We start from the raw sequence: 27881 nt of genomic DNA on the forward strand, positions 1-27881 counted from the left end.
CCTATTAGTTTATGTTATATTAGGATATAAACCTTTACGGTAACACAATCACCGCAAGAAAGTGATCATAAGAAGACTAAGAGATACCAAATTGAGACAACAGCCATCAGTTTACCCCGTGATAGCATGGTCATGGAAAACAAAAAATTACCCAGTAGTTAATATTTTCGGTAAGAAAATGCCTGGGTAATAAGAGGAATTTCGAAACCCGTTCCGGATAACGCACGAGTACCACAACATATGTACTTAAAATTAACTCAATCGGATGTACGACGTGCGAAAACACGTCTAAGTTACTGAGTTTCCTGCCTGTTATTTTTAGTAGAATATACATACCGCATCGGTGGTGGCTTTACGTTAAATACAGTTCTGTTAAATGACTATTCAAAAGCACTCGTAAATATCTACTTGAAAAATTATTTTGATTATAATACGAACAAAATAATCTTTTTTTTTTTAAATATTTAATAATGTCTTAAATGTGCAATGCCTTTTGAAATTACTTATAAAACAATTATTTGCACGAAAGCCTACTTAGGTCAATGGTACTATGAGAGGAATCTTGAAGTAAGTGCCAAGAATAGCTGTACAAAACATTAATTCATTCTGTTTCCTGAATGCACAAAATACGTTTAAAGACATGAATTATTAAGTAAAAATAATTGCCTGTAAATAACTTAATAATATTATATATGTAAATATATATTTATATGGTTGGTTAGTTTGTTACGCCAGAATAGCTGAACAGTTATGAATTCAATTTAGCTCAGCGATAGATTTTAGTCCGGAATAGAAAAGGTTACTTTTATTTTGTAAAATGTAACAAAACCTGAACCACCCTGGTCAAACACAGCCGAGGTCGGGGTTGAAAACTAATTAATAATACAAATAATTGTTTATCGACTTTGCGTAATTTACAAGATAATGGGATCAGCTATTGAAAACCAGTGCTGTATTACGACACAGCTGTACTCCTTTTGCAACTTAACCTAACAGGTGAAATTTAAATTATTAACATTGGTTCAGTTCTGTAACGTACGGCAACAACAATAACTTTTTTTTTCTAAATTTCTCATTGCTTGGGCAAAGCTCCTTCTCCCGTTTGAGAACAATGCTCGGTCCTCACTCCACCACGCGGCTCCAATTTAAAAAAAAAAAATATTATCACAAATTTTGATATTCCAATTTAAAGCGATCTTAAAATGTATGTATATGTATTTTTTTGGGTACAATGAATCTGGAAAACATATTCATCGATACGGAAAGTAAATTCTGTACGTCCTTCGTTTATTTTATTTGCGCACGTATCGCGCGGAAATCATCAAATGGACTGTAATAATGCACGGTATTCTGTATTGTGAATTTCAATGTTAACACTGAAATACATGCCTGGAGGTAATTGATTTACAATAAGAATGATATTTATAAGTGTAGACTATTCATCAGTTTTCTATGTAGTCTTGGGTTTGGGTGATCATGGTACCGTCGTTACTTCAGATTTTCCATAACAAATACAAAACAAAACTTTAGCTGCTTACATTGGGATCAGAGTAATGTACGTGATGTTGTCCAATATTTATTATTATTATTTACTAAGTATGTATGACTATAAATACTTATATAAGATTTTAAAATTATTATTGTTATATATTATGTACAAAGATTTATGCACATATATGCGAGTGAAAGTTTAAACAAATCATACAAAGCTACTTCCATTTTCCCCCCTCAAAGTAAAACACCTTTGTGTTTTTCGTGTGATTGTGAAATAACTCTGTTTTATTATCCTCTAATAGTTCTTGATCAATTATTTATTCATTATATCATGATTTATAATACACCACTATTACACTTGACTACGTGTGTAAACTCTAATTTTATTTCCAATAACAGCTTTGTCGACATTTAAAATGCCCTTTTTTGTGAACCCATATTGAATATTATACATTATTCAAGATCCCGACAAATTATATCGCGTCTATACAATTCCATGTCAGACTTGTTTATGTGTCTTTAATTTATAAATGACATTTAAAATAAATATGACGGGCCACTGTGTTTTGAGAGTGTCAAGAAACGAAAAATAATAATGACATTTTTGACAGTAAAATTGGATATAGTGCGGTTTGACGTTTCTTCACTCTGACGCAACTTCAGGCTCTTTTGTGTAATGCATTTGCATTTGTCGTAAGCAAGACGTGCCTGGTGGAGCGTCGTACTTTATTATAATATCAAAAGTGCTGATTGTATTGCTGTTATACTGTAAAACCTTCAAACACGTGGTTTTAATTCTCCTCGCCCGCCTATCCACGATCGCTCGGCAGCCACAGATGGATACAGAAAATAATGATAATGGCAATGTGTCGTTAAAAACGTTATTTATATCGATAATTTTATTTTGATACTCTGTGACAGTTAAAATAAACGAATCGAAATTATTAGTTTTCAATTTTGTGTACATAAAAATTGTCACTGACGTTACTTATCTATAGGGGCTGATATATTATTTTAATACATAATTTTCATGTAAAATCAAAAATTTATATGTTTCAATGTTTTATCAGCATATGTTAACAGTAAGTTTATGCACATTATAAATTGATTTTTATTTACATTACATTAGCAGCCTGTAAATTTCCCACTGTTGGGCTTAGGCCTCCTCTCCCTTTGAGGAGAAGGTATGGAGAATATTCCACCACGCTGCTCCAATGCGGGTTGGTGAAATACACGTGTGGCAGAATTTCGTTGAAATTAGACACATGCAGGTTTCCTCACGATGTTTTCCTTCACCGCCGAGCACGAGATGAATTTTAAACACAAATTCAGCACATGAAAATTCAGTGCTTGCCTGGGTCGAACCCGAAATCATCGGTTAAGATGCACGCGTTCTAACCACTGGGCTATCTCGGCTCAAATTGATTTTTATACTCGCATTGAATGCGAGACATCTTTTTCTTGGATGTTTTACAACCCATCCAGATTTGTTCAACACAAAAATTTACATTTATAAATTAATATAATCTTGAAAAAGCATTCGTGGAAATAAAATTATTCGAGATATTTCAGTGGAATTCATTTTATATCAATTCATTAGAGCATTTATACACTAATTGGTCTCTTTCAGACCTTATAGAGCCATTAATATGCTCAAATTAAAAGTCAAAAGAATTAAAAAACCAACAGCTTTAAACGTTTAAAAAAACGCTATGAAATATAAAAGTCATTTCGCCGAGCAAATTATTAATAAATGAAAAGAAAATTTCTTAATTACCAACATTTGTGTCTTTAGTTTTTAACTTGTTCATTAAGAACATTTCGTTGATGTAATAAGACATGGTCCGAATATTTTGGTGTTTTTCTTAGCTAATATGTATATTTTAAGATGATCATACCCACCACGGGTATAAAACGATCACCTTCAGGTTGTTACAAATAAACATAAAAGTACATTCATCGGAAACAACCTCAAGCATTATTTATAAAAAAAAAAATATTGTATTTTTCCGTCGGTTTTCTCTGGTGAGATCTAATATATGTCCTCGAAACCGGTAATAGAATTTTGACAATCAATAAGTGCTTGAATAATATATAAAAGATAATGTTTTTGATTTTATTATTCATTTACTGTGAATTATCTCAAGTTATACTAAAAGTATTATGATATACAATTTCTTAAAATAATATATAAACGGTGCTTATTCTAATTTAATCAATTAATGTGTCACATATTTCTGAAGCGTTAAACATGTTACTTTGAAAAATAAGTTATTTTGTGTAATAATAATGTTGTTGTGTACGAAGTTTATATTATTTTTTATAAAATAGGAAGGTGAACTGTTAAATAGGACACCCGGTTGTAAGTGGTCACCATTTATGCGCTAAACGAAATAGTAACCAGTCGTCAGGAACAAAAATGTTATGTAAGGCACATAACATTTTTGTTCCTAACGTGCCTATTGTTACACTGACTCACTCACCCGGCAAGAACCATACACCAATACTAGTTTTTCTATTAGGTTCTGGAATATGTGATGAGTAGTAGTCTGATACATATCAAGACTAGCTTCCATAAAGCACCAAGTAAAGTATTATTATTAATAGTTATTTAGATTATTATTAATAATTAATGGTATGTTTAACGTAAGATTATATTATATGATTACTTAGTATACTTTACTATTATAAAGACGCAAATGACGCACGAGGCAAAACCGATGGAGTACGTAACCGAATACGAGTCGAACTCGCATACTAAGGATCTTCCACTTTGGGCTTAGACGTTTCACTGTCATGAAAGCAGTCATATTTACACGTATGTAAATGTCATGTATGTACAAATGCAATTGAAAAACGGCTAGTTATTATGGTTCTAATTATATTGCCTTGTGAAAGGCCAACAGGCTTGTCGTTACAAAAAGTCAAATAACATCGGTCGCAATATGCGTGATTAGACTTATAGCACTGAGCTATTTAACTGAATTGTACAGAAAATTATGAGTTACTCAATTTGGTATATGTAACGTTATAAGTTCATTAGTTTGTTAGAATTAATAAAATACCTATATATTTTTTTTATGAAGTATTAATACAATAGCAAAATTTAGTGTCTAAAGTCCTGGTGAGCAGCTAGTGAATTTCGTTCATTCTTGTTTAAAAGTGCTCCGTCGTTTTTCATTCGTTAAGTGTATATTATAGTTTATATTCTTAGGTATTAATTGGAACATGTCATGTTCACGATATCGATACAAAGCAGCTGTCCGTATTGTTATCACAAAGTCTTACAAAATAATTTTATATATAGAGTACGTGCAACTATAAAAATAGTTGCTCGTAGTCTATGAATAAATGGATTAATAAATTACATTTAAGATTGATGTTTTTATATATCACCTTATATTTCATCTTATGAAACCAATATGGATATCGAGATAAATTTCTCAGTATTAATGGAAATTATTTGGAATGGAAATTTGGATGGAATGGATGGAATTTTGGATTGTCCGGATTGGAAGACATACAACACATCAAATATTTTTTTTATTTTTAATATTATAGAAATAATACTTAGTTTTTAGTCCTAAGATTTCTGTATATATGTATTATGTTTGTGGTGTACTATAAATTATATTAAAATTATACTGTTATCACATATAATAAAGATTTTTATTGAGCATAAGCATTGACTAATAATAGCTTAAGAGTAATTCGGTTCTGGTTTTGGAAAAATCGGAGAAGTTATATGTACTTTAGTTTATCCACACATCATAAATCTAAAGGTAACATTTTAAAACGTCTCAAGTGCAGTCACTATAATTATTAATTATTGACGTTTTAATAAAAATACGCGTCGTTTCGCTTTATCGGAAATATGTATTATGTTGCTTACTTTACTCAAATCAAATCAAAATATACTTGATTCAAGTAGGCTTTTACAAGCACTTTGAATCGTCATTTAACAAACTATTTAAAGTAAAGCTACCACCAGTTCGTAATGTAGATTCTACCGAGAAGAACCGGCAAGAAACTCAGTAGTTACTCTTTTTCAACATATAAAAATACAGTCATGTTAGTTAAATGCAATTATATATGTATGTTATGTCTCCTGCCTGGAAGTCAACAAGCATTAACTCCATGCTTTTGTATCATCAATATACTCTTGTATCGAATAATCTGCCTTCTTTACCAATGTATTTTTTACCAGTGACTGATGATGATAATATCTCTGTCGAGTATCTATCATCTAAAATAACAATGTAACAACAGTAGAAATCATTCAAGTTAATTGTAGGGTTCAATGACAGGATACTGTGACGTCTTTTACTACGTGTTTTGTGTGGTTAAAACTACAATGTAATTATGTTGTATTTTGGTCGTAATTTAGCTCGACCTTATTGAGGAAGTCGTTGTAAGGATAGAACAATATATAAATTTAACTCAACGCTTGAGTTTTAATTCAATATTGAGGGTACTAAACCGGACAAATACTGAAATTTCAAGTAGTTAATTTACGTTAGTAATTGATCTCATTGATGGGAAACCTCGTGAGGAAATCAGCATATATTGGATGTGAATCTTTCATATGTGCATAGCATTGGAACAGCGCGATGGAACGAGCTCTAAAACTTTTCCTCAAGAGGAAAGGACCCCTTTCTTCAGCAAGCGAACCCTTTAGCTGGTACTTTGATTCAAGACATTTACATAACTTATCCTTAGGATAGGTAATAGTAACTCATTAATTATTCAACCGCCAATATCGATGTATTGTAAGATGTATGACCGACTATAAATTTATGTAAAATATAATATCGCATAGGGAATTAGCCTTTACAGCTTACAGTACAATGGCGGCTAGTTATTAACTTGTATTGCGAATATTTTGTTTACAGATATTCGCAATGCTTCATTTCAAAGAATTACTAAAATTCCAATTTACCCCTTCCAAGATTAAAGGGATCGAACCTGTGACTTTTTACATCGCAAGACCCGTAAACCTTTGGGCTAGTGATGCTTATATTAAAGCAAAATAAAAAATAATAAACATAGTTTTACAGTTAACATTGTTCATATAAAGACTCCTACAAACATACGAATCAAGTCACTGGTTCTCAAACTAAAATATTCACTCCAATGGGTATTAAAGAGTAATAACATTTTGTCCTCGCTTAAAACATAATAAAACTTCGTCCTTCTGAGGCTAAGGGAATAGTTTAGCAATATAGTAGTATTTGCATGTGGTCCCGATTTCTTTTTCAATTTCAACTTGTTCGCCACTTTATTGAGGTCGGCGTCACCCGCGCTGACGACGAGCAATAGGAGAATATCTCGCTATAAAATAGGATTCATATAAAATATTTAACAACAGACATATTCTTGACGTCTATGTAGTTCGATAGGATACAATTACATAACGGATGTGTACGTGAAATAATGGACGTGTGTATTACTTTGTTTGTGTGTGTTTATATTTATTTAGTACAAGCATGATTGTTTTTGTCGTAGTGATCGTATTGTTATAATACGTTTTACCGAAACCCATCGATTATTTCTAAGTAGTAGAGATTATTGGTAGTCTGCCTTACCTATTGACTAGTGTGTACTTTAGAATTTAAAAAATGACAAATCTCTACTTTAATTAACCCATTCTTAAATTCTTACAATCTTCAGCCAAAATAATATTATAAAAGCGAAAGATTCTCTGTCTGTCTGTCCGTCGCTCTATCACAGCCAAACTAAGAAACCGAATTCGATGATATTTTGTATGAAGGGATCTTAAATTCCAAGTAAGAACACATAAAACTTTTTATGCCTAACAGCTAACTTGTATTCAATAAGAAATATATAATATTGTGTATAAACTTACATTTTTGTTTAAAAATGTTCTGTCTATTCCTTTTTACTTGTGGCAAGTTTATTGAGGGCGGTGTCACCCGCGCTGACAACGACTAATAGCAAAATATCTTGCGACAAACCAAGATAAAGTTTTTTCCTACTCATATTTCTACAAAAAATACTCCTTGATTCTTTGTTATTATACTTTATATACGATTGATATTAAGCTTTATATATATATATATATATATACATATACGTTTTAACAAGAGATATATATTTAAAGCGTTAATTTATCAAAAACTAAAAGTCCGCTGCGGTTTTGCAAGCGATTTTGTGATTGATCAGCAGGTTTTAGGTACATGAAAAAAGGCATATGAAATTTTACCAAAATCGGTTCAGTAGTTTGGACATAAAAGTGCAACAGACAGACAGAGTTATTCGTATTTATAATATTGGTAGAGATGTCTCCACTATTTTTTTCTCGTTTAAATAATCTCGTCTTAAGGTTCTATTCTGTTTTTTTTTTTGTAAATAGTACAACATTGGGAGCGAAATGTTATGAATTTATACATACAGACAGAAAATAAACCGTAGATTCTATTCGAATTTAATCAAAATCGAAACATACTTTATCCAATTAGGCTCTTACAAGCACTTTAGAATCGTCATTTTATAAGATTAAATTCGGTTCGGAGTGTAAATACTACCGAGTCAAACCGATAGGAAAATCAGTACTTACTCTTTGCGACATTTAAATAATTTAATATAATTTACTTTATTGATACGCGCTTTTTATTATCTATCTAATACTTTATCGAGTAACATGCCTTATTTGTCAAAATTTTATTTAACGTGCGATTAAATTTTATTCATTGGTTACAACCAATGATTGTCGAGCGTAAAACGATCTTTTAGCCTGTTAAATATGTATCGGGGACCAATAAATCTTCTGAATATTGTTATGGCCCGTTTTGATAGGCCACTGTTTATTGGTAACCCAATTTCTTCCAACTACAGCGGTTTCTTGTGATGTTTTCCTTTCTCGTTACAAATTGGAATTGGAAACGTCTACTGAGAAGAAATAAGGTCGTAAAGAAGAAGCGTATTGGTCATTTTCTATACTCTACTGTCTACTGAGCCAAGTGGGTTTTAAATGGCAAAAAAATAAAATTTTAAATGAAACATCGTCGTTCTCAAAGACGGATGAAAATAAACGTCGAACGTTAAACATTTCTCGAGAAAGTTGGTTAAAAAGTTTCGAAACTCTGTCTTTTATATCGCGCGCGGGATGTTTGTGTATTTCTTAAGATTTCTATTATAGTTTCTGATACACTAAATTGTTATAGGAAATATATTTTTTTTATAAATACACTATCTATTTAAGTACACTAATCACAAAACTTAAAATGCCATTATGCATTATGTGGATATACATCTGGCAAAGTTTCATTGAAATCAGAGACATGCAGGTTTCCTCACGATGTTCTCCTTCACCACAGAGCACGAGATGAATTAATACAAATTAAGCACATGAAAAATCAGTGGTGCTTGCCTGGGTTTGAACCCGCAAAATAATACAATTTTACTTGTACTTAGACATAAATGAAGTTAGTCGTGTGCTTGGGTACTTGACACATACATACATTAGTTTAAATAAAGTAAATATCACACTAACGAAATAAATCATTTTTAAATACATATTTATGGGGATACATATTTGGCGTACGGGACACACACACACGTTAACGCAAATACAAATGATTACGCATAAGTTAGATAAATATGACATAGGTACATTCTAAGACCATTTTTATTCGGAGATACTTCTAAAAATAGACTCTAGCTTCATTTACAATAATAGGTATTATTAAATAAAAAAAAAAAGTTTAGAAATATATTGATAGACACATTTCTTATTACGTATTAAATGTATTTAAAAAAGGCCGTAAAATAAAAATCGGATAAGTAATATCATACAAAAGTAAAATGCGGAGGGATAGCTTTAATAAATGCATTTTCTAGCAGAAATCTTCAGGTGAAGTATTTCAATGGTAGTACTTGACTTGGAATATGGAGTACACTAGAGCTACATATCTACATAAAAAAACTGAAACACAAAAGGCAATTGATTTAATATTCGTATTACATAAATAATAAATGAACAAAAATTTCTAAACGTATATTTATCATACAGTAAACTACGTTTTTACTTATTTCAACAACGTTTCCGAACTTTATAGCGTCACAAATTACTTTTTCTCATTAGAACGACACGTTAACACAGCAAGCGGCGAACTGTTCGGAAACTGATGTATTTCTAGCCTCAAATACCGAAAGTTTGACAATTTACTTTTATTTGTGCCCACGATTTGCATGGCGAAACTCGCGATTCCTTTTCCAATTTCGAACTTGTTCCATATTCGAACGCGACCTGACTCTGTGACTCGATTAGTTTTTTACAGCCATTTTTCTTTGGCCAGTTGGTGTCGAATGGAAATTTCTTTTGAATCTGTGCGAAGTGAGTACGCCTCTCTTATTCTGACTTCTTTTATTAGTTTTGTTTGAATGTTTCTAACTTTTTCAGATGAATTATTGAAAAAACATACGTTTCTTTAGTACCTTAATAAAATACTAGAGTTTCTCATTTCTTTTTTTTTTTCGTTTTATGTGAAATATTTTAATTTCTACTGTTCTCTCAATAAGCAATGGTTATTAAGAATGTAGCCACCAATGACTTACAATAAGATACAATGAATTAAATTTTGATTTATTTAAAATCTATCTTAAAATTAAACAAATTATAATAATTAATCAACATTTGACAAAAATGCGAGAAGTATTTCCTCACTGAATTGCAATTCCGATCGTCTAGACGAAAAATAAATATGATTTTAATTCCAATTCTACATATTTACGACTTAGTATAAATATTAATAATTCTTATGTAAGTAAATAAAAAAAATACACACAAAAAATATTGTATATATTTAAATGTTATCTAAACATTAGTCCATGTTATGGCATTTATAATACGACCAGTTATTGGTTTTATACAAGAATTCATATTACTTCGTAATAATGAAAACGTGGAGTGTTGATCTTCGTAGCAAATGGTTTCCTTGAGATCTCTATTATTACTGGAATTGTAAAACATTTTTCTATTTTTTGCCGTCTGGCAGTTTATCTGAGGGATCTAAATCAACAAGGATTAAAAGGCTTCCTGTGATTTGTATTCACTTTTAAGACTTGCAAAAGAAATAACGCCCTGTATTTACTCGATCTTACTAAAAGTACAGCTGATATTTGATTTGATTTGTCTAATTTGATGCGTGAAGTAAGCGAAAAAAGGGCCTGGACACAGTTGCTTCCGCTATATACGGTGTCATTGTGTATTAAATAACAAATAATAAAATAAATGAACAACGTTTGAGAATAATTAAATGATCAGACAAGATTTACTCTGTGCTTTGTGCAAACCAAATCAGATATTCTGCCGCCAAGCAGCAATACTTGGTATTATTGTATTCCGGTTTGAAAGGTGAGTGAGCCAGTGTAACAAGCACAAGGGACATAAGGAACATCTTAGTTTCCAAGGTTGGTGGCGCATTGGCGAAGTAAGGGATGGGTAATATTTCTAACAGCGCCAATTTCTATGTGCGGTGTTGACCACTTAACATAAGCCGGTCTGCTTACGTATTACATAAAAAAATGAATAGTTATTAAATTAAAATAATGACAAAAAATAAGTTTGAATAATGTTATATTAGGAGACAGAGATAAAAAAGGGAAATGTCGAAGGAGAGGGCATAACCCTTTTTAATTACGTGACGATCTCTGCCAATTCAATCTACAGTAATTGGTGTCAAAAAAAAAAATCGATGTTTTGATATTTCTTAATTATCTCTTAATATTCATGATATTTGGTTAAAGTAAAAATAGCGTAGAAAAAAATTAATGAAGAAATATATTCTCATTAAAATTATCAAGAATCCTGTGACTTATTAATTTATCCTTTGTAATCAAATATTAGTTATATAACAACGATTCTTATCATTACAATTTAATTATCCAGTATTACTTTCGTTTTTAACCGGGCAATGATCGATATGTTCCGAATACGATTCTTATCATCATAAGACGTGAGTTGTCAATTGCAGCAGTACAATTCTGTAAGAACTCACTTTCAATCTCACTCGTGAACAATTTTGACCATGCTGTTTTGATGCACGTACCCTTTAAATGTTATATTTATTAATACCAATGTCCTATGTTACCCTCTGGCATTTCACGATCGTGCACGGCGGTGAGTTTCTTAAAGAATAGATCGCCGTTCAAAACCTGTCGAGTAATCTTTACTAATATTATAATTGCGAAAGTCTGTCTGTTTGTCTGTCTGTTATACTTTCACGGCTAAATCACTGAACCGAATTCGATGTGATTTGATATGATTGAATCCCAAGAAAGGACATAGGCTACGTTTTTATGCCTGACACGCGTAACCGCGGTCGAGAACTGATATACAATAAATAACATAAGGGTAAGCCGGCACTTATACCTATTTATAGCTTAAACTACTAATATATATTCTGTATTAACAATGTTACGGACTATTGACTAATTGCCATTGCCATAAATTCAAAAGCCATAGAAAGCCAATTAAGATTCCCGGATATGAATATGAATCTTTTTTTTTTAATCTACGTATATTATGACAAAAAATCTTCGTCGACGCAAAATTTCTAACCCCGAATTTTTCACCGACGCGACGAAGGCTTCTCCTTATAAATATTCATACACAGCTCAATCATCGCAACATGCAGTTTTTGAATGTCAATCAAATAATCCCTTTAACCAATACATGAAGGTTTTATTTAAACGAGGTATCAAACATGTATCAATCAATCGAGCGGGATTTACATGGAGAAGAATTTAAGCCGTTATCGACAGTATATCCGGAGCGACAGTTTGCCGACGTAATTTGTTTTGAAATATCCCCTCATATAGGGTCAGCTTATGGAATCATCCCATTTAAATATTTCAGAAGCGTAGATACGTTGATCACATATTCAAATCGGTTTCGCAGAAATTTCCGATTGTATATCCAATATATTCCTATCTATTTATTCAAAGATTGATCGTGACTTTTTTTTTTAAATATAACGTGATATTGTCGAATTCAATATAATATCAAGTTTAATGTCAGTTGTATCAATATTGCTAAAGTCCACTAAGTATGAAATTTTATTTTAAATTTCAATGTTCAAGTTTTAATTGCAATTATTTTAATGACACTTTTGGCTAACCTGAACCGCTAATATGGAGCGCCGCATTAGACAGGCGTGTCACCGACGCTATTGCCTATATTTGAATATTACGGGAATGATTTTTAACGTATCCTTTTCTTGTGGCAAGTTATTTGATTTTTTTTTAAGTACATATCCTATTGGCAAGATAACAGGTAATCCTTATTAATTACCTGATATTCCCCAATTAAAAAAACGGTATAACACATACAAGTCATAAATAATAAGGGATATGCACATTCGAGTCAATAAAAAGAACTAAGTTGATTAACATTTAATGCCCCACTGCTGAGCAAAGGCGTCAACTCCCTTTTGAGGAGAATGCTTGGGGCTTATACCACCATGCTGGAATTTCATCCACCACGTGCAGACTTCCTCAGGCCGTTGTTCTTCATAGTCACATTAATTCAGCGGTACTTGCTCCGGTTTTGAACCCAGAATCATCAATTAAAACAAGATTTCACTCTTTACTCAAATTGAATCTAAAACATAAATGAAAATCCTAAATGTATTAAAACAACTACAAAAATAATATAGAAATATATATAAAATATGATACTCACATACGATACGATAAAATATATTAGTCTAATGTATACCATGATATTTATCTTCTTAGGCGCCGAAAATGTGATCAAATCATGTATATATTTAAAACTCTTTCAAATAGTTTAATAATTTATAAACGTCAATCTTTTATATTACCTTAACCTTTTGGCATGTATAACTTTACCGAGTATATATATGGGTCAAATATTGCATCTGAATTAAAAACTTTCATTTCATTGAACTGAAATTTCGCCATGACTTTTGGTGCAATTAACAAAATCATCTAGTACAGTTTCATTTGATCTGTACTTGTTAATTTAGATTCCATATTTATGTGACACGTGTATAACCTCATTTTTAACCTATAAGGCAGACATAAAAGACTATATGAATAAAATTTATTTCGCCATAAAATGAACGTAAATATAAATAGGACGAAACGCAAAGAGGTTGCAAATTTTTCATACCAAAACTCTTTGTTCAACATCAACCACCAGAGGAAAAGTGAAGTTTTTAGGGTCGCGATAGCAGTTAAAATATTAATACTTTCTCTCAGATAACAAAGTCATGAGGACCGACATTTTTTACATGAAGTTTAGACACCGACGTAGATTAGTACTTAAGAATATAATTAATTCACACATTACTAGTTTTATAACTGCGCTCTATAAAGCAACTAAACCTATTATCACGAGCTATAAACTTTAGTTAAAAACATTTATAAGATGAGAAGTGATTTGGCATTATATTTTATATAAAAAATTGTAAACCGAAAAGTCTTGGACCTTATTGCGCGTTGGTAAATGTAATGTGAAAAAAAATTCATACGATACAAATTCTTCAGCACTAAGCTCGCGATTTTGAGCACAAATTAAGCACATGTTAAGTGGTGACTCTATGTATAGAATTTAAGTTTTAAAACGCTTGTTTTCGTTTCTTTTTTAATCTACGCGTTCACACATCGTTTATCCAATTGAGTTGAAACGTTTCGATTTCTGGAGTAACATTATCTACGTACAATGCGTTCAAAATATAATGCAATGTGATATACGTTATTGATTATGTAAAAGAATACTTTATAATTTACCAGCATTATCTCGTAAATAATATTATGGTTATATATTTATAAAAACGTAACTTCTTAAATTCTTGGCGGTTTTCCGAATCTACATTCTGAACGGAATATATACAAACGTCTAAAGTTTTTTTACTGGTCCGACTTGTGATTTGAGCTCAGGAACTTCCGCCGTATAACCTAACTACTAGATCAACGGGGGCTTATAGTATATGTTATTGCATCAAGATCTATCCTAATTATATTGCGTCGTAACTAAATCTTGATACTCTAAATCTTGGTATCGGTTACTGAACACCCCATATCAATTTCCGAACTTTGTCTAATATAATAGCATATACAGTTATATTTATTGTACATTTTAGAGCTGTCTTTATGTAGTAAGATATATTTGAAATATATATTAGCAGCAAAGTATCCACAAAGAAAATTCGCAGCTCAACTATGATTTATGTAACTTGCATTACAATTAAAAATATTAATAAATACATTTTAAAGCATGCGATTCGAGTCGAAGAGATTTCTATCGTTTTTAATTTTTAATCTCGTGGGAATGACTTGCTCTGGCTACCGTGATGCCTTAGCGACTACCCACCTGTACCTCCAAGCTATAGGGGTTATTGGAGTACAGAACAGGGTTGTTCTCTGTATTCCGGGGACTAAGTACTTGCAGCGTCGCTTACAGGGGGGAGAGTAGGTCTAGGTTACGAGTAGAAGTACCTAGGGGTAGGTAACAAGGCCTTCTCCCCAATATACTTCGACGGACCGGGTCACCGGAAGCACTCTTAATGCTCCGCTCGGCATTTATGTACATGACACTTTCTCAGATGTATATCATCTCCATCCAGCAGATCTCGTTCTGATGGGATAACCTGGGACTTCAGATGATTTTGAAGAACACATAAAAAGAATATCGATAAAAAAAAGGTCTATTTGAACCTTATACCATATAGCAGATTTTCTGTTATTATTGATTTTGATTTAACTAATTATAAATTGACTCTAAGAAAGATTCTCAAATTGTCTATATACATATTCTATTTTTTTAAATAAATAGTAGGTACGATAAGGATTTATTCGGCAATTGTCCCACCACCAAACAGCCAATACTTTCTAAAATATGTTCCGATTTAATTGTGAATGAGCGAGTTTAATCACAAGGGACATCTTAGAGCTCGTGGTTGGCACGTTTATCGCACTCGTGTAATAAGTGGCAATTTAAAAACAACCATTTGATCGTCTGCCATTGCAGAATAAAACAATTACATAAATAGTACTTAAGTATCCAAATAATTACTAATAATACACTATCAGCCGTTTTACTGTTTAATACAAAATTGACTGGAACGTTATCTGTTTGATTTATCAATTTCACTCGAATGTTGATTTAAAAAAAAAAAATTCACCAAAAAATACGATTTGAAAATACCAAACTACGGCGGTGCAACAAGTGGCCGAATATAACAAAATTTCAACGGTTTTCCGTTTCTTTTGAATACCGTGCATGAAAACTTTAATAGGATTTGCTTTTTCCGGTAGCTGGTATCGTTATTATAATCTAAAAAGGTTGAATTGAAAACCGATCCTTTTCGTGAGCTAATACAAAAGCGGATTTGTAAATTCTTTTAAAATATTATTTGTACATATAAGAATATTTATTTTTAAATAAAAATAAAATATGAAATTTTATTTAAAAAAAAAATTAAACCTTATTTCATCCTTTGTCTGAATAAGACAGAAAATGTAAAAACTACAGAAAACAAATTATTAAAAATAACCCCTTATTTGGGTTCCTTTAGAGAAGTTTGGTTTGGCCTTTTCATGTAATTTGTATAAGTTCAATACACAAATATTAATATAATACAATACAATACAATCATATATTAGCATTGTTGACTTAGTAGCATTGATCATTTTGATAAAATCAGGATAAACTTCTAACGCCAAGTTTCCGACTCCGCAAAGTCAACAAATCCTTCTTGGGGGCAAGGTATCTATATTAAGATTCCGAAAAATTTTTAACTTTGCCGTTTCATAAATTCAAATCATTTGAAAAAAATACATTAGTAATGAAGGCATATTATTCAATACAAGATTATACAGATGATAAAAAAGCGTGGAGTTAATACTTGTTGAGTTCCAGACAGGATATATTACATACGTATATAATTGTATTTAACTAACATTACTGTATTTTTTAATATTGAAGAGTAACTAATAAGTTTCTTGCCGGTTCTTATCGGTAGAATCTACATTCCGAGTCAGTGGTAGCTTTAGAATAGTTTGTTAAATGACGATTCAAAAGTGCTTGTAAAAGCCTACTTGAATAAAGTATATTTTGATTCGATTTGATTCAAAGATATATTTTTTTTCACAGTGCCACCGGACATAGTCAGTGATGACACATCTGGGGACGTTTCTGTTCAGGAGCTAGAGAACGCCACCCTCACTTGCAAGGCCACTGGTCACCCTCCGCCAAAAATCACATGGAGGAGAGAAGACCATGAACCTATTCTGCTCAAGAAACCTTCCTCGAGAGATTTTGATAAAGGTAAGATTTTGTCCTTATTTTGATGCCATTTTTATATAACAGTCAATAGTCTATAAACGTCCTAAAATCAATACTTAGGCTTAGAGGGCGAGTATGCTAGTGCAACTGCAGTCACAAGGGGCATTGAGTAAAGTTCGATGATGCATTGGCAATGTAAGGAAATATTAACCATTCCTTTCAAAGAAAAAATGTCTCTCATCTGTCTCCAAGAAGTTTTACATTAAGCGTATAGTGTAACCTAAGCATTATTGCAGCAAGCGGTAACCACTGTTATGTTTTTTAGCTTATGTAGGTATATCATATTATTAATCACAGGACACTGGGCTAAGAAACTTGCCTAAAGTTTCCTTTACATTCAGCTTTTGGCAGAACAATATTTGTTTTTGTTATTTCATTGATATCTTTTTTAAAATTATTGTTAAGTATAGAATTTAATTAATTACTATATGCAAAAACTATAAATAATATTAATATACATCAATAACTAAGTTGATATAAAATTGCAGTTAACAATACCTTTAATATGTTATATTACGCAAAAAAATCACAAATGCCGTGCACTCAAAGGAACAGCAAAAAAATCTATTATAAATTTACATTTTTTTCTAACGTTATCAGCGTTCACAAGTGTCCGCGTTCGTATAATGTTTAATACTAATAATTTTAAAATTAAATTTTCACATACATTTAGTATACTCAAATCGAGGAAGTGCTCGAATCAGAATGGCAGAATGGCGTGTAGCACTCGACAAGTTATGAAATTTCCCTTCGTGTTCTACTGAAACGTTTTTTACATTATTCTGTTGCCTCTATTAACTTTATTGGTGAAGATCATAAAATGGCTCATTCGAAACGTTTAAGTGTTTTTGTATTTACTCGTGATATATTTCGACAATATGAAATTAATTTTGCTATATAACACTTCCTTAATATGATGTTGCAATTTTCTTGTCCAGCAATATTGGTTTGTCTATCTAAATAAAATTACGACTGTGTTTCTGATCGATTTTTGTCACGGCCATCATTTTCAATAGAACATATGCAACTGTGTTATTTGCACCGACATAGGTGTGCTCTCGTAATCCGATGAGATGACGATCTGGTAAATAAAATTGAAGTAAATTCAACTAAACTTCACAGAAAAGCATTTTTGAATCGTCGATATTTAATTTATTTAGTTAGATAATCGTATTTCTCATTTAACCAGATTTACAATTATGGTAATATTTTAATAAATGATAAGATTTATTGATTAATTTTGTCTGAGCAAAAATTTGAAATTTGTTTAATGATAAATTATATTTTCCAATGTCTTATTATATACGTGTATATTATTGCACAAAAACGTTCTTCTGTATGCAAGCGAAAATAATGGATACTTTTAAGGATATTTTTTTCGTATATTCTTCCGTATAAATATTATATTATCAACATGTGGACATCCGTCCATGATCATAAAAAATTCAGGTACCAACTTCCAAACTCTCTGACTCTACCGAAAATATCTTGACGAGAGAAACCCAATAGCTCTATACTCACCCGATCCGAGTTTGAATACTTCGGGATCATTATTTATATATATCAATAATGATATTATAAATGTGAAACTCGATCTGTCTGTCTGTCCGTTGTGCTTTCACAGCCAGACCAAATTGGATATGAAGCAAGTTTAAACTATTTATTTAAGTCGTTAAACGCAAGCAAAGCCGCGGACAACTAGTAGTTAATAAAATTGATCATAAACCTGTATGTTTTGCTTAAAGAAACATTGCATTTATTTATGTATTCAATGCACGATCGAAAAAATATAAAAATCAAAAATCTATAAGAGTTCATTTCATACTTATTCTATTAATGATTTATAGAGAACGTTCTGTGAATTGCAGCAATAGTGCTTAGGTTACACTACAGGTTTGATGTAAAACTACTCGGAGAGAGATGAGAGTCAATTTTGAATGCTTGTAGACATCTGTAAAGTTTTTGGGACAAATTTATGCAAAATGTTTTTTTAAAATTAAAAATAAGTTTAAAAAAAATAAAAATATTTCAATATAATATAGTCAGTTCCTATGGCTTTGCGTTCGTATTTTAATATTATTTTATAAATTATTTTAATTAAAAAATATATTATATCTTGGTTAATAAAAACATACAGCTACATAAAGTTCAGAATCCCAATGGTTTTTTTTTGTAAGGAGATCCGAAGTAATTTTGAATTTTAATTGTACGACTACAAAAATTAAAACAAAATGTCATAAAGAAAAAAATTGTATTAAAAAAAAAAAAAAATTAAATTAGCATGAAATGTCTGTATAATTGGTATCGATATAGAGATGTTTTTTATTTTCAATATTTTTTTCTTTAATGCTTTTATATTTATCATCCAAGACCAAAATAAGTAAAAATATACTTTGATATATTTGGACTATAATGAGATGGATTTAAAGATAATAATTGTAGATATTATGTAGCCACAAAAGTAACAAAAATCGACATTAAGTCGACCCCAAATACAGCAATAATAAGCGATAAATTAAAAAAAATACAATAACTTAGACAATATAGCATTCACACTATTATATAATCCGACAAAAAATACACGAAACTATATATAATTTTATGGAAAATTTATATATAACGAATAGCACACTTTATTAAATCTACCCACCAAGTTCTGGAATCCTTTAATGTGTTCTATGCTTTACTTGTAGAGGCGAGCAAGACACAGGTGTGTTCGCAAATTGCCGTAAAGATTGGAGCGTGCTCCTTGCCCTTATTTCTATTTTCCGCTCCGTAGGTGGCGTTCGCGTCGCATTTATTAAACGTCTGTTTGCTTATCCCATTCTGGGTTTGTTGGTAGAGCATAATGTTAGGAAATTCTCATATTTTTTGCCATATATCTATTTCAAGACCGTTTCATACGTGTGTGTAAAAAATGTATCAATTTCCTTATACAAGGTCGTAAATTGTGGCTTGTATTTCCCAGCAGTATATGCTGTGACTGACGAATTGTGAAGACTATTGTTGTGTTCCGGTTTGAGTGAGTCAGTGCGACTACAGGCACCAGGGACATAACATTCCAGTACCAAAGGATGGTGGCGAATTGGTTATGTAATAAATGTTTACAATTTCATACGGCACCGATGTATATGGGCAGTGGTAACCATTAGGTGCTTATTTCACAGTTCAACTGTGCCATCAAAATAAAAACATTTTTTTTTTAAATATCGAATGGAATGAATGATACCATATCCAGAACCGTAAAAGGCAACATCCACAGGCTCCCAGTTGCCCGTACCTTTTTTACATTTTACTTTAATACATTTTGGCGTTTTAAAATTTATTTTATTTCTGAACAAACATCAACAGATCTTCGCTGGTCCTAAGATTGATAGCGAAATATTGAATACATAAATATATTATATCTATGTCTGGAAACATTAGCTTAGCATTAGAATATATAGATCTCTTTACGTTATTTATGAAAAGGACCAATTTCCTATAAATGTAAATTAGTTGGTCTTCTTTTCTAGAAACAATGACATGACACTATTGAATATCTTTTGTATAGATTTATTCCAGTTAGAAAAATATTTTACGATTCGCTTTTTAAATTGATGTCTTAAAGTACTATTCGCAGGTGTTTTCAAAGCCAAGAAGATTGAAGAAAGTTTCTTGTTAGATTTGTATTTTCAAATACATGACTATAGTCTATATTCTGTGCGAAATATCTTTATATGTTACGTTAAATATTGATTACTGACTTATTATATATTTTTAAGCTATTTTGATCCATGTATCGTTTAAATGTTATAGATATTATATAACATTTCGCATATCGCTTTCTGATGTTTAAGATCGTGTTCTTTGGTGAATATTGAATTAGTTCTTACTTAGAAACGCTGTATTAACAATTCTTATTATATATATATATACCACCTGATGGTAAGTGGTGATCAACGTCCATAGACGTATATAATAATACCGATTGTCACTCAAACAAAAATTAATAAATGATGAATTTATTAAATAATTTCAAAAATTAATTCCCGATGATATTCAAATAATCATTTCAATTTAAACCTCGTTTGATTTTCTCACGCCAACCGAAAACATCTTGTTTTTATTTAGAAAAAGTAAATAGCTCTGCAATGGTTGGTTGTTGAAAAAAATAGGATTAAAACAGATCTTTCTGAATAACCTAGATCCAGCTTGAAAATAAAGAAAATTGCCGACTTAATCATTCGCTTCGACTGCCGCTGAAATTGAACTTTCATGTCTAGTAAATTGATGAGTCTCAATCTCTCAACAAATGTAAAAACGTGGTGAGATTTCGTTGAAAACGCAATCAATTTCACTATGAAAGTAAACGACTGTTGTACGAAACTCTTTTAAAATCATTTATGGTTCCAACTTTTTTTTTTCAATTTTAGCTTTTCTTTGAAATATTATTTTATAAAAGACTTTTCGCCCGCGGTTTTAGGTATAGAAAAGTTCAGTCCTGCTTCATAACAAATATCATCAAATTCGGTTCAGTATTATAACCATGAAAGCGTAGCAGATATACAAGATTACTCCATCCGTCGCTTTTATAATATTAGTATAGATTCATGATATTTTATTTACCAATTTTTTGTTGGCAGTAAGGATATATTTGTTTTGTTGTTTTGTTCAATTAAACGGCTGAACGACAACAAATACATCAAAAAATCATGTTATTCCAATGAGAAAATTGAGCCCAACGGTGTACATATCATAAACAGTGCTTTATGTTATCATTACCTGACAATAGGTGGTGGTAGGTCTCTGTGCACGCTCGTCTGACGTCACTGACGAACAGCGATACTTAGAATTGTTGTGTTTCTGTTTGAAGCGCCATTGAGCCGGTATATAAGTAGTTATATACCGGTAGAGGTACAAGGCACATATCAACCAAGGTTGGCGCATTGGCGAATTAATTTTTTTACAGCGCCAATGTCTATGGGCTTTCGTGGCCATCAGTTGGCTAATTGGCCCATCCGTCTATATAAAAAAAAAAAAACAAAAAAAGTACATTAGAATTCATACAAAATTATGCAACATTAACAAGAAGATTGAAAAGTAATATTGAAAGAAATAAAATATAGTTCCTTTTATATCTTCGCGTTCCTATTAAAACATCAATAAACATCTTCATCCCTTTGCCAGGAAATAAAAAAGTTACTATTTTCAACATTTTTTATTGTATATTTATGAATTATTAAAGTCAGAATATAATTTGATCACTTATTTTAATTACTCGGAAACGAACTAAATAGCCTTTGTATGTTGTAATTACATTAATAATTCCGTAATTTAAATGGTCAATACGTCTCCTTTACACGTGCATAATATTCAAACCTATACTCAGTTATGACTGTTACTTTTAGAAATAGAACTTGAATTGTGTCCCATGTTATATACATAGGAACTTAAATAAATGCCTAGTTTTTACCGATGGTAGTACTTAATGGTATAGTTGTTAAATGCAAGGCCCCAATTCAAGTCCCAGGTCGGGCCGATACAATTAATTGGATATTATTATCGAAATATTTTCAATAGCAACTCGGAGTCTAAAAGTTGTAAGTTCGTGCACTCTCGGTAAGCACGTAAATCAGTTGGTCTTGGGTCTTAATCCTTTTCGTTTGTGTCGGATTTGCCTCTTTGGACTATGAGAGTGCAGCTGTGTTCGTGCACATACTTGCACACTAATAGTATGTCCTGCATAGTAGGATAGTTTCCCTTAAGACTGCCCACCGTGGCCAAAATCGGTCACGGCGTCGTTAAATATGAATTAGTTGCTCAGCCCGGTGTAACCAGCTTTAAACGTCACTCAACAAATCCTGTAGATTGCTATCTAACTAACTAACATCACAGCAGTGATGTTACGTAGTCTACAATCGAAAATTCGAATTTCAATAAATTGATTACCTAACTGAAAATAGACTAGTTAAGAATATTCAATCATGAGATCAGCGCGTTCATAAAAACAAAATAACTAGCATGATATATTAGTATAATGTCAGGATTAGCCATGATTTATGACTTGAGGGTGCAATTGGATAACGAGATAAAACTGCAAAATCGATTGTATAATCACTTTACTTTTTCAAATAAAATTGAAATCAAAGATTAGTCCAAAAATCAATTTAACAATCGCAAATCACTTTTATATCACAAATCAATCGAAATTAACAAAAAACTAGCGTAGATTACACGTAACAAAAGTGATTTGTCGTATTTGTGGTGCGCTCACCATGACGGTTACCCTTCCCAGTTGAATGCCATCAACATGGCCGCGCTAACCATACACACGACGCTGCGCTAGATTTTGACAGTTACGAGTAGTTGTCAAATCTAATTGTCGCCGAATTCGCCGTCAATTAAAATAATATAAAAAATATATAAAATTAATATTTATTTGTATCGTTGCAACATGGCTGAGATGACCCAGTGGTTAGAACGTGTACATCTTAACTGATGATTTCGAGTTCAAACCCAGGCAAGCACCACTGAATTTTCATGTGCTTAATTTGTGTTTATATTTCACCTCGTGCTCGGCGGTGAAGGAAAACATCGTGAGGAAACCTGCATGTGTCTAATTTCAACGAAATTCTGCCACATGTGTATTCCACCAACCCGCATTGGAGCAGCATAGTGGAATATGCTCCAAACCTTCTCCTCACAGGGAGAGGAGGCCTTAGCCCAGCAGTGGGAAATTTACAGGCTGTTAATGCAATGTAAAACGATGCAATATCAGTTCTCCAATCCGATACTTAGTACTATGTATAGTTGGTTACAATTGGTTTAATTTAAGCTACAAAGTTTTTGGTCTAGAAAACACGTGGTCGTGCGGATGGTATCTGATAATTTTACAAAGAATTTTTAAGATATACCGGTAAGGGATTAACTTGAATAGGTTTCTGATTACAGGGCACGTTGCTTGTGGTGGGGATTAGCGATTTAATGATATATATTATATATATCATTCATATATTGATACGTCACGCATTAAAATTATTCTCAAAGTACTTACAGACTCCTTAAGGATTATTTATATGACTTGTAGTCGCCCGTGGCTACGCTCGTGTTTAAGAGCTTAGTTGTCAGGTGTTAAATATAAAACAATAGCCTATGTAGCGTGGAGTTACAAGATTGCTTAATGCAATTTCATCAAAATAGCTTCAGTAGTTTGGCCGTGAAAGTAAAATAGACATACTTTACTTATCAGGTATTTATCGCATTTGTAATATTAGTACAGATAAAAAATCTTGGAGTTATATAACATAGAATCGTATTCGTAGAATGTATGAATATGTTCCGAAGCGGTAGTAACTATAAATTTAAATTAATCTTGCAAAACGACGATTTAAAAGTGCTCACAAGAGTCTACTTAAACAGAGTATGTCTCGATTTTGTTTGGTTTAATATAAATCTTATTCTATAGTAATTCTTATGATATCTTTTCTCATTTTGTATTTATTATTTGTTCTTTTAATAGCTCAATAATGTGCTGTTATTTACTAAAATATTTAACCATTTTTTTAAAGATATGATTGTATATAACACTCACTTAATAAATTAAAATCTTCCCAGAATATATTTTTTATTTCAATCGTATTTATGTGTAAAAATGTAATCACGCTCAATAGTCTTCACAGTAATTAAATATACTCTTATGGTTTTATTAATACGCATATCAATAGTTTTTATTTATATAAAGCATTAAATCGCTAATACCCACCACAAGCAACGTGCCCTTTAATCAGAAACCTATTCAAGTTAATCCCTTACTGGTATATCTTTTCCGTACAAAAACCTTTTGATATTTGCCAGATAATCTTTAAAAATATATAAAATGAAAAAATAGCGGTCAATGATCGAATTCGTGAATATATTGGTACCTTTTTTATTTCATATAGGCAAATCAATGGTAAGTGGTCGCCAATGCCACCTTGGAAACTAAGATGTCATGTCCCTTGTATCTGTAGTTATATAATTAGTGGGTGGTATCTAGACGAGCTTATACAAAGCTCTACCACCAAGTGAAGCTTGACTCTGTGTATTTAGTTGACCACATTTACCCTGTAATTTATCGGTGCTTCAGTATCACATTACATCATTTATGTACATAAAAACATATATATATTTATAAACATTTAACAGCGGTTGTACAGTTATATAGTTATCTCTTTCTCTCGAACGTCAAATGACATGTGTCAGATAGAGATAAATAGTTACGTAGCCATTCTCACTTTAAAATATAATTAATGAAATAATAACATTGGTACTATTATAAATATAATTAAAGATTCTTAATGACGTCACTATGATATTGTCTACCAGATCGAATAACTGTTATGTTGTTCCTTCCCGACTTAATGAGTTATATACTTGACAAACGAGGCATTCTTAATATATATTAGGTATATATAGAGATAATCAAAGCGTCACGTATGATTAATAATAATTTTACCAGCGCTTATGACATTACTGCTAACAAGTAATGTGTACTTGTTATTAAAACATATTAATTTATTAAATAATTCCATATAATTAAAATTTCTTACAATAAATAATGTATAAAGTATTTTTAAGATAAACTACTATTTAACAATGTGAAGTTCTATATGATAAGAAATTGTTCGCAGTTGAAAGTTACGTGGGCAGCTCGATGCCTCTATGGCGTGTGGACCGGCGGCAGATGGGTGCATTCCTCTGCATCGCTTCCAATGACGTACCACCAGCTGTCAGCAAAAGGATTACGTTAAACGTTAACTGTAAGTATAGTGCTTAAATCGCTTCGTTGTTTAAAATTTATTTCGTTTAGTAGAAAATTTTAGATAACAGAAATATTACTATGTTATATTATAATCTGGTTAAAACTGTGTAAGAGCCGAGATGGCTCAGTGGTTAGAATGCATATATCTTATCAACCAAACCGCATTGGAGCAGCGTGGCGGAATATGCTCCTAACCTTGTCCTCAAAGGGAGAGGAGGCTTTTGCCCAGCAGGGGGTTTACAGGCTGTTACTATAACTGTGTATAAATAAAAAAATAAACTTGTGTAGCTGCAAATTTCACACAATAAAATAGTTAATACAACATTCTGGTGATTTTACTACATTTTTATACAGTCATGAAACAGGGTTAACCCTTGATTTCGTTAAATAATATTATTTCGATACGGAAAGTCGATATAAATAAACATCACATATAACATGTACAATGAATAAAGTTGATTTCCTCAGAAGTATTGTTTTGTATAACATTGACAGAATATATATATCAAATGAGGCCGTATGGACGCAGAGATGAACAGTTCACGCTGGACAGCTTCCAGAACCGTGACGGGCGGGTCGGGTGAACGGATTATGGCTTTATACATAATAAACGATTTTCGCATACGGCGAATCCGAAAAATCACGTCCAGCAGAACTGATCTTCTAAATATAAAATATATTTAAAAAGAATCGTTAAATCTTTTTTTTTTTTAGACGTGTTCTATTTTTAAATATTATCAATTTTTGTTTCATTCCAATTTGGATAGAACGTTTTTTAGTAAAGTTTTTGTTACATAAAATATTAAATAGTAACAGTAAATGGTCGACTTCTCTTCAGGAGAAGGAACAACCACGCTGCTCCTCCGCGTGCCTGCGCTCCGATGCGCGTTATTAGATTTGCATCCAACAGATACCTTACAAGGTTCTCCTTCACCGCGAACTAGATAAATTTACTATAAACACAAAGCACATGAAAATTCAGTAGTGTTTGCCTGGGTTTCGATTAAGATTCATTTTTTTCTAACCAAGGGACCTTCTTGGTTTTTCTTGTTATTTAACTCAATACATATTAAAATAAATGTATGCTCAATAAAAAGTATTTAGTTCGTTTCATCAATAACATTCAATATTCGAATTTTATTCGCACAGTTAAAAACTTTCTATTTTAGATAAGAAACACTCACTGAAGAGGATAATTTATGAAATTCATATTTCAGAAATGATGACATTCGAAAAGTTTAATTTTAAAACAATAATTTTTGATAGAACAATAAGTGTTTTCGAATTTAGTCTCGATAGTCATAAAATTATATAAAATTATATTTAAGCTGAAAGGCTGTATTTTGAAAATTCGACGTTATTTCCATCACATTCACCTGAACCGTAGTTCATTTATACCTCTAGTTCCGTATCTAGGAATGTGTGTTGGCGACCTGCCAATGACGTACTCATCTGTCACTCCGGAATAGAAATCTCTGAGTGCAGTTTACAGCGACAAATTATATTGAAGTTACAATTTAAGAAAAACATATTTAAAGAAAGCGAAGTTTTATAACAATCGGTCTTTACATTTATACTAGCTAGGCCGTGCGGGTTTACCTGCTTTAAAAGTTCCTGCTCGGCCTCCGTGAACTGTAGCGTGATATTAAATAGTCTTTCACCAATTTCACCATAGTAATCACCTTTCTTAAGAATTCGTGGTGACCACTTACCATCAGGTGGCCCATTCGCTCTTCCACCTACCGATATCATAACAAAATGTCGCTTTTGTTGCAGTTGCACCGACAGTAAAAGTGCCAAATCAATTGCTTGGTGCGCCGTTGGGCACGGACGTCAAACTCAAGTGCTACGTGGAGGCCTACCCTAACACTATCAACTACTGGATCAAGAATAGAGGAGAGATGTTACTGGACGGGTGAGTTATTATTCACTTATCCACATCTCATTATATGTTTAGCGTAAGCCGATTTTTGTCCCAGTGATTATGGCTCGATAGCTGCACATAATAAATCAGTCATGGTCTCAATTTGAAGAGCCCCAGCTGTAGATCTGCAGAAAGTTAAAGAGGATTCTTGATTGCAATTTACTAAATTGTCACAATTTAACAAATAATTAATTTTAAAGAGAGGAAAAAAGGTTAGAGAGCGGTATCACGGCTATATAAGAATAAAAATGAAAAAGGTAAACAAAATTACAGTAAATTCTTATCAACAAATCCAATTCAAACTGAACTAATGTATACTACTTGACATTAAATATTCAATTCGATAA

The 27881-nt window shown here is 31.8% G+C and overlaps 1 protein-coding gene across 2 annotated transcripts in view; it reads left to right on the top strand.

The window, feature by feature from the left end:
* The window catches only part of LOC113398764 (lachesin-like), an 85201-nt gene that overhangs the window by 45105 nt on the left and 12215 nt on the right, over positions 1-27881 (top strand). For both annotated transcript variants that reach the window (XM_026637650.2, XM_064216900.1), the window contains exons 5-7: positions 16637-16810; positions 25480-25608; positions 27387-27525. In XM_026637650.2, the coding sequence (XP_026493435.1) occupies positions 16637-16810; positions 25480-25608; positions 27387-27525 (442 nt within the window). The remainder of the gene's footprint in view (positions 1-16636; positions 16811-25479; positions 25609-27386; positions 27526-27881) is intronic.

Source organism: Vanessa tameamea, chromosome 14, assembly GCF_037043105.1.
Source record: "Vanessa tameamea isolate UH-Manoa-2023 chromosome 14, ilVanTame1 primary haplotype, whole genome shotgun sequence".
In the NCBI taxonomy this organism is placed as follows: Eukaryota; Metazoa; Arthropoda; class Insecta; order Lepidoptera; family Nymphalidae; genus Vanessa; species Vanessa tameamea.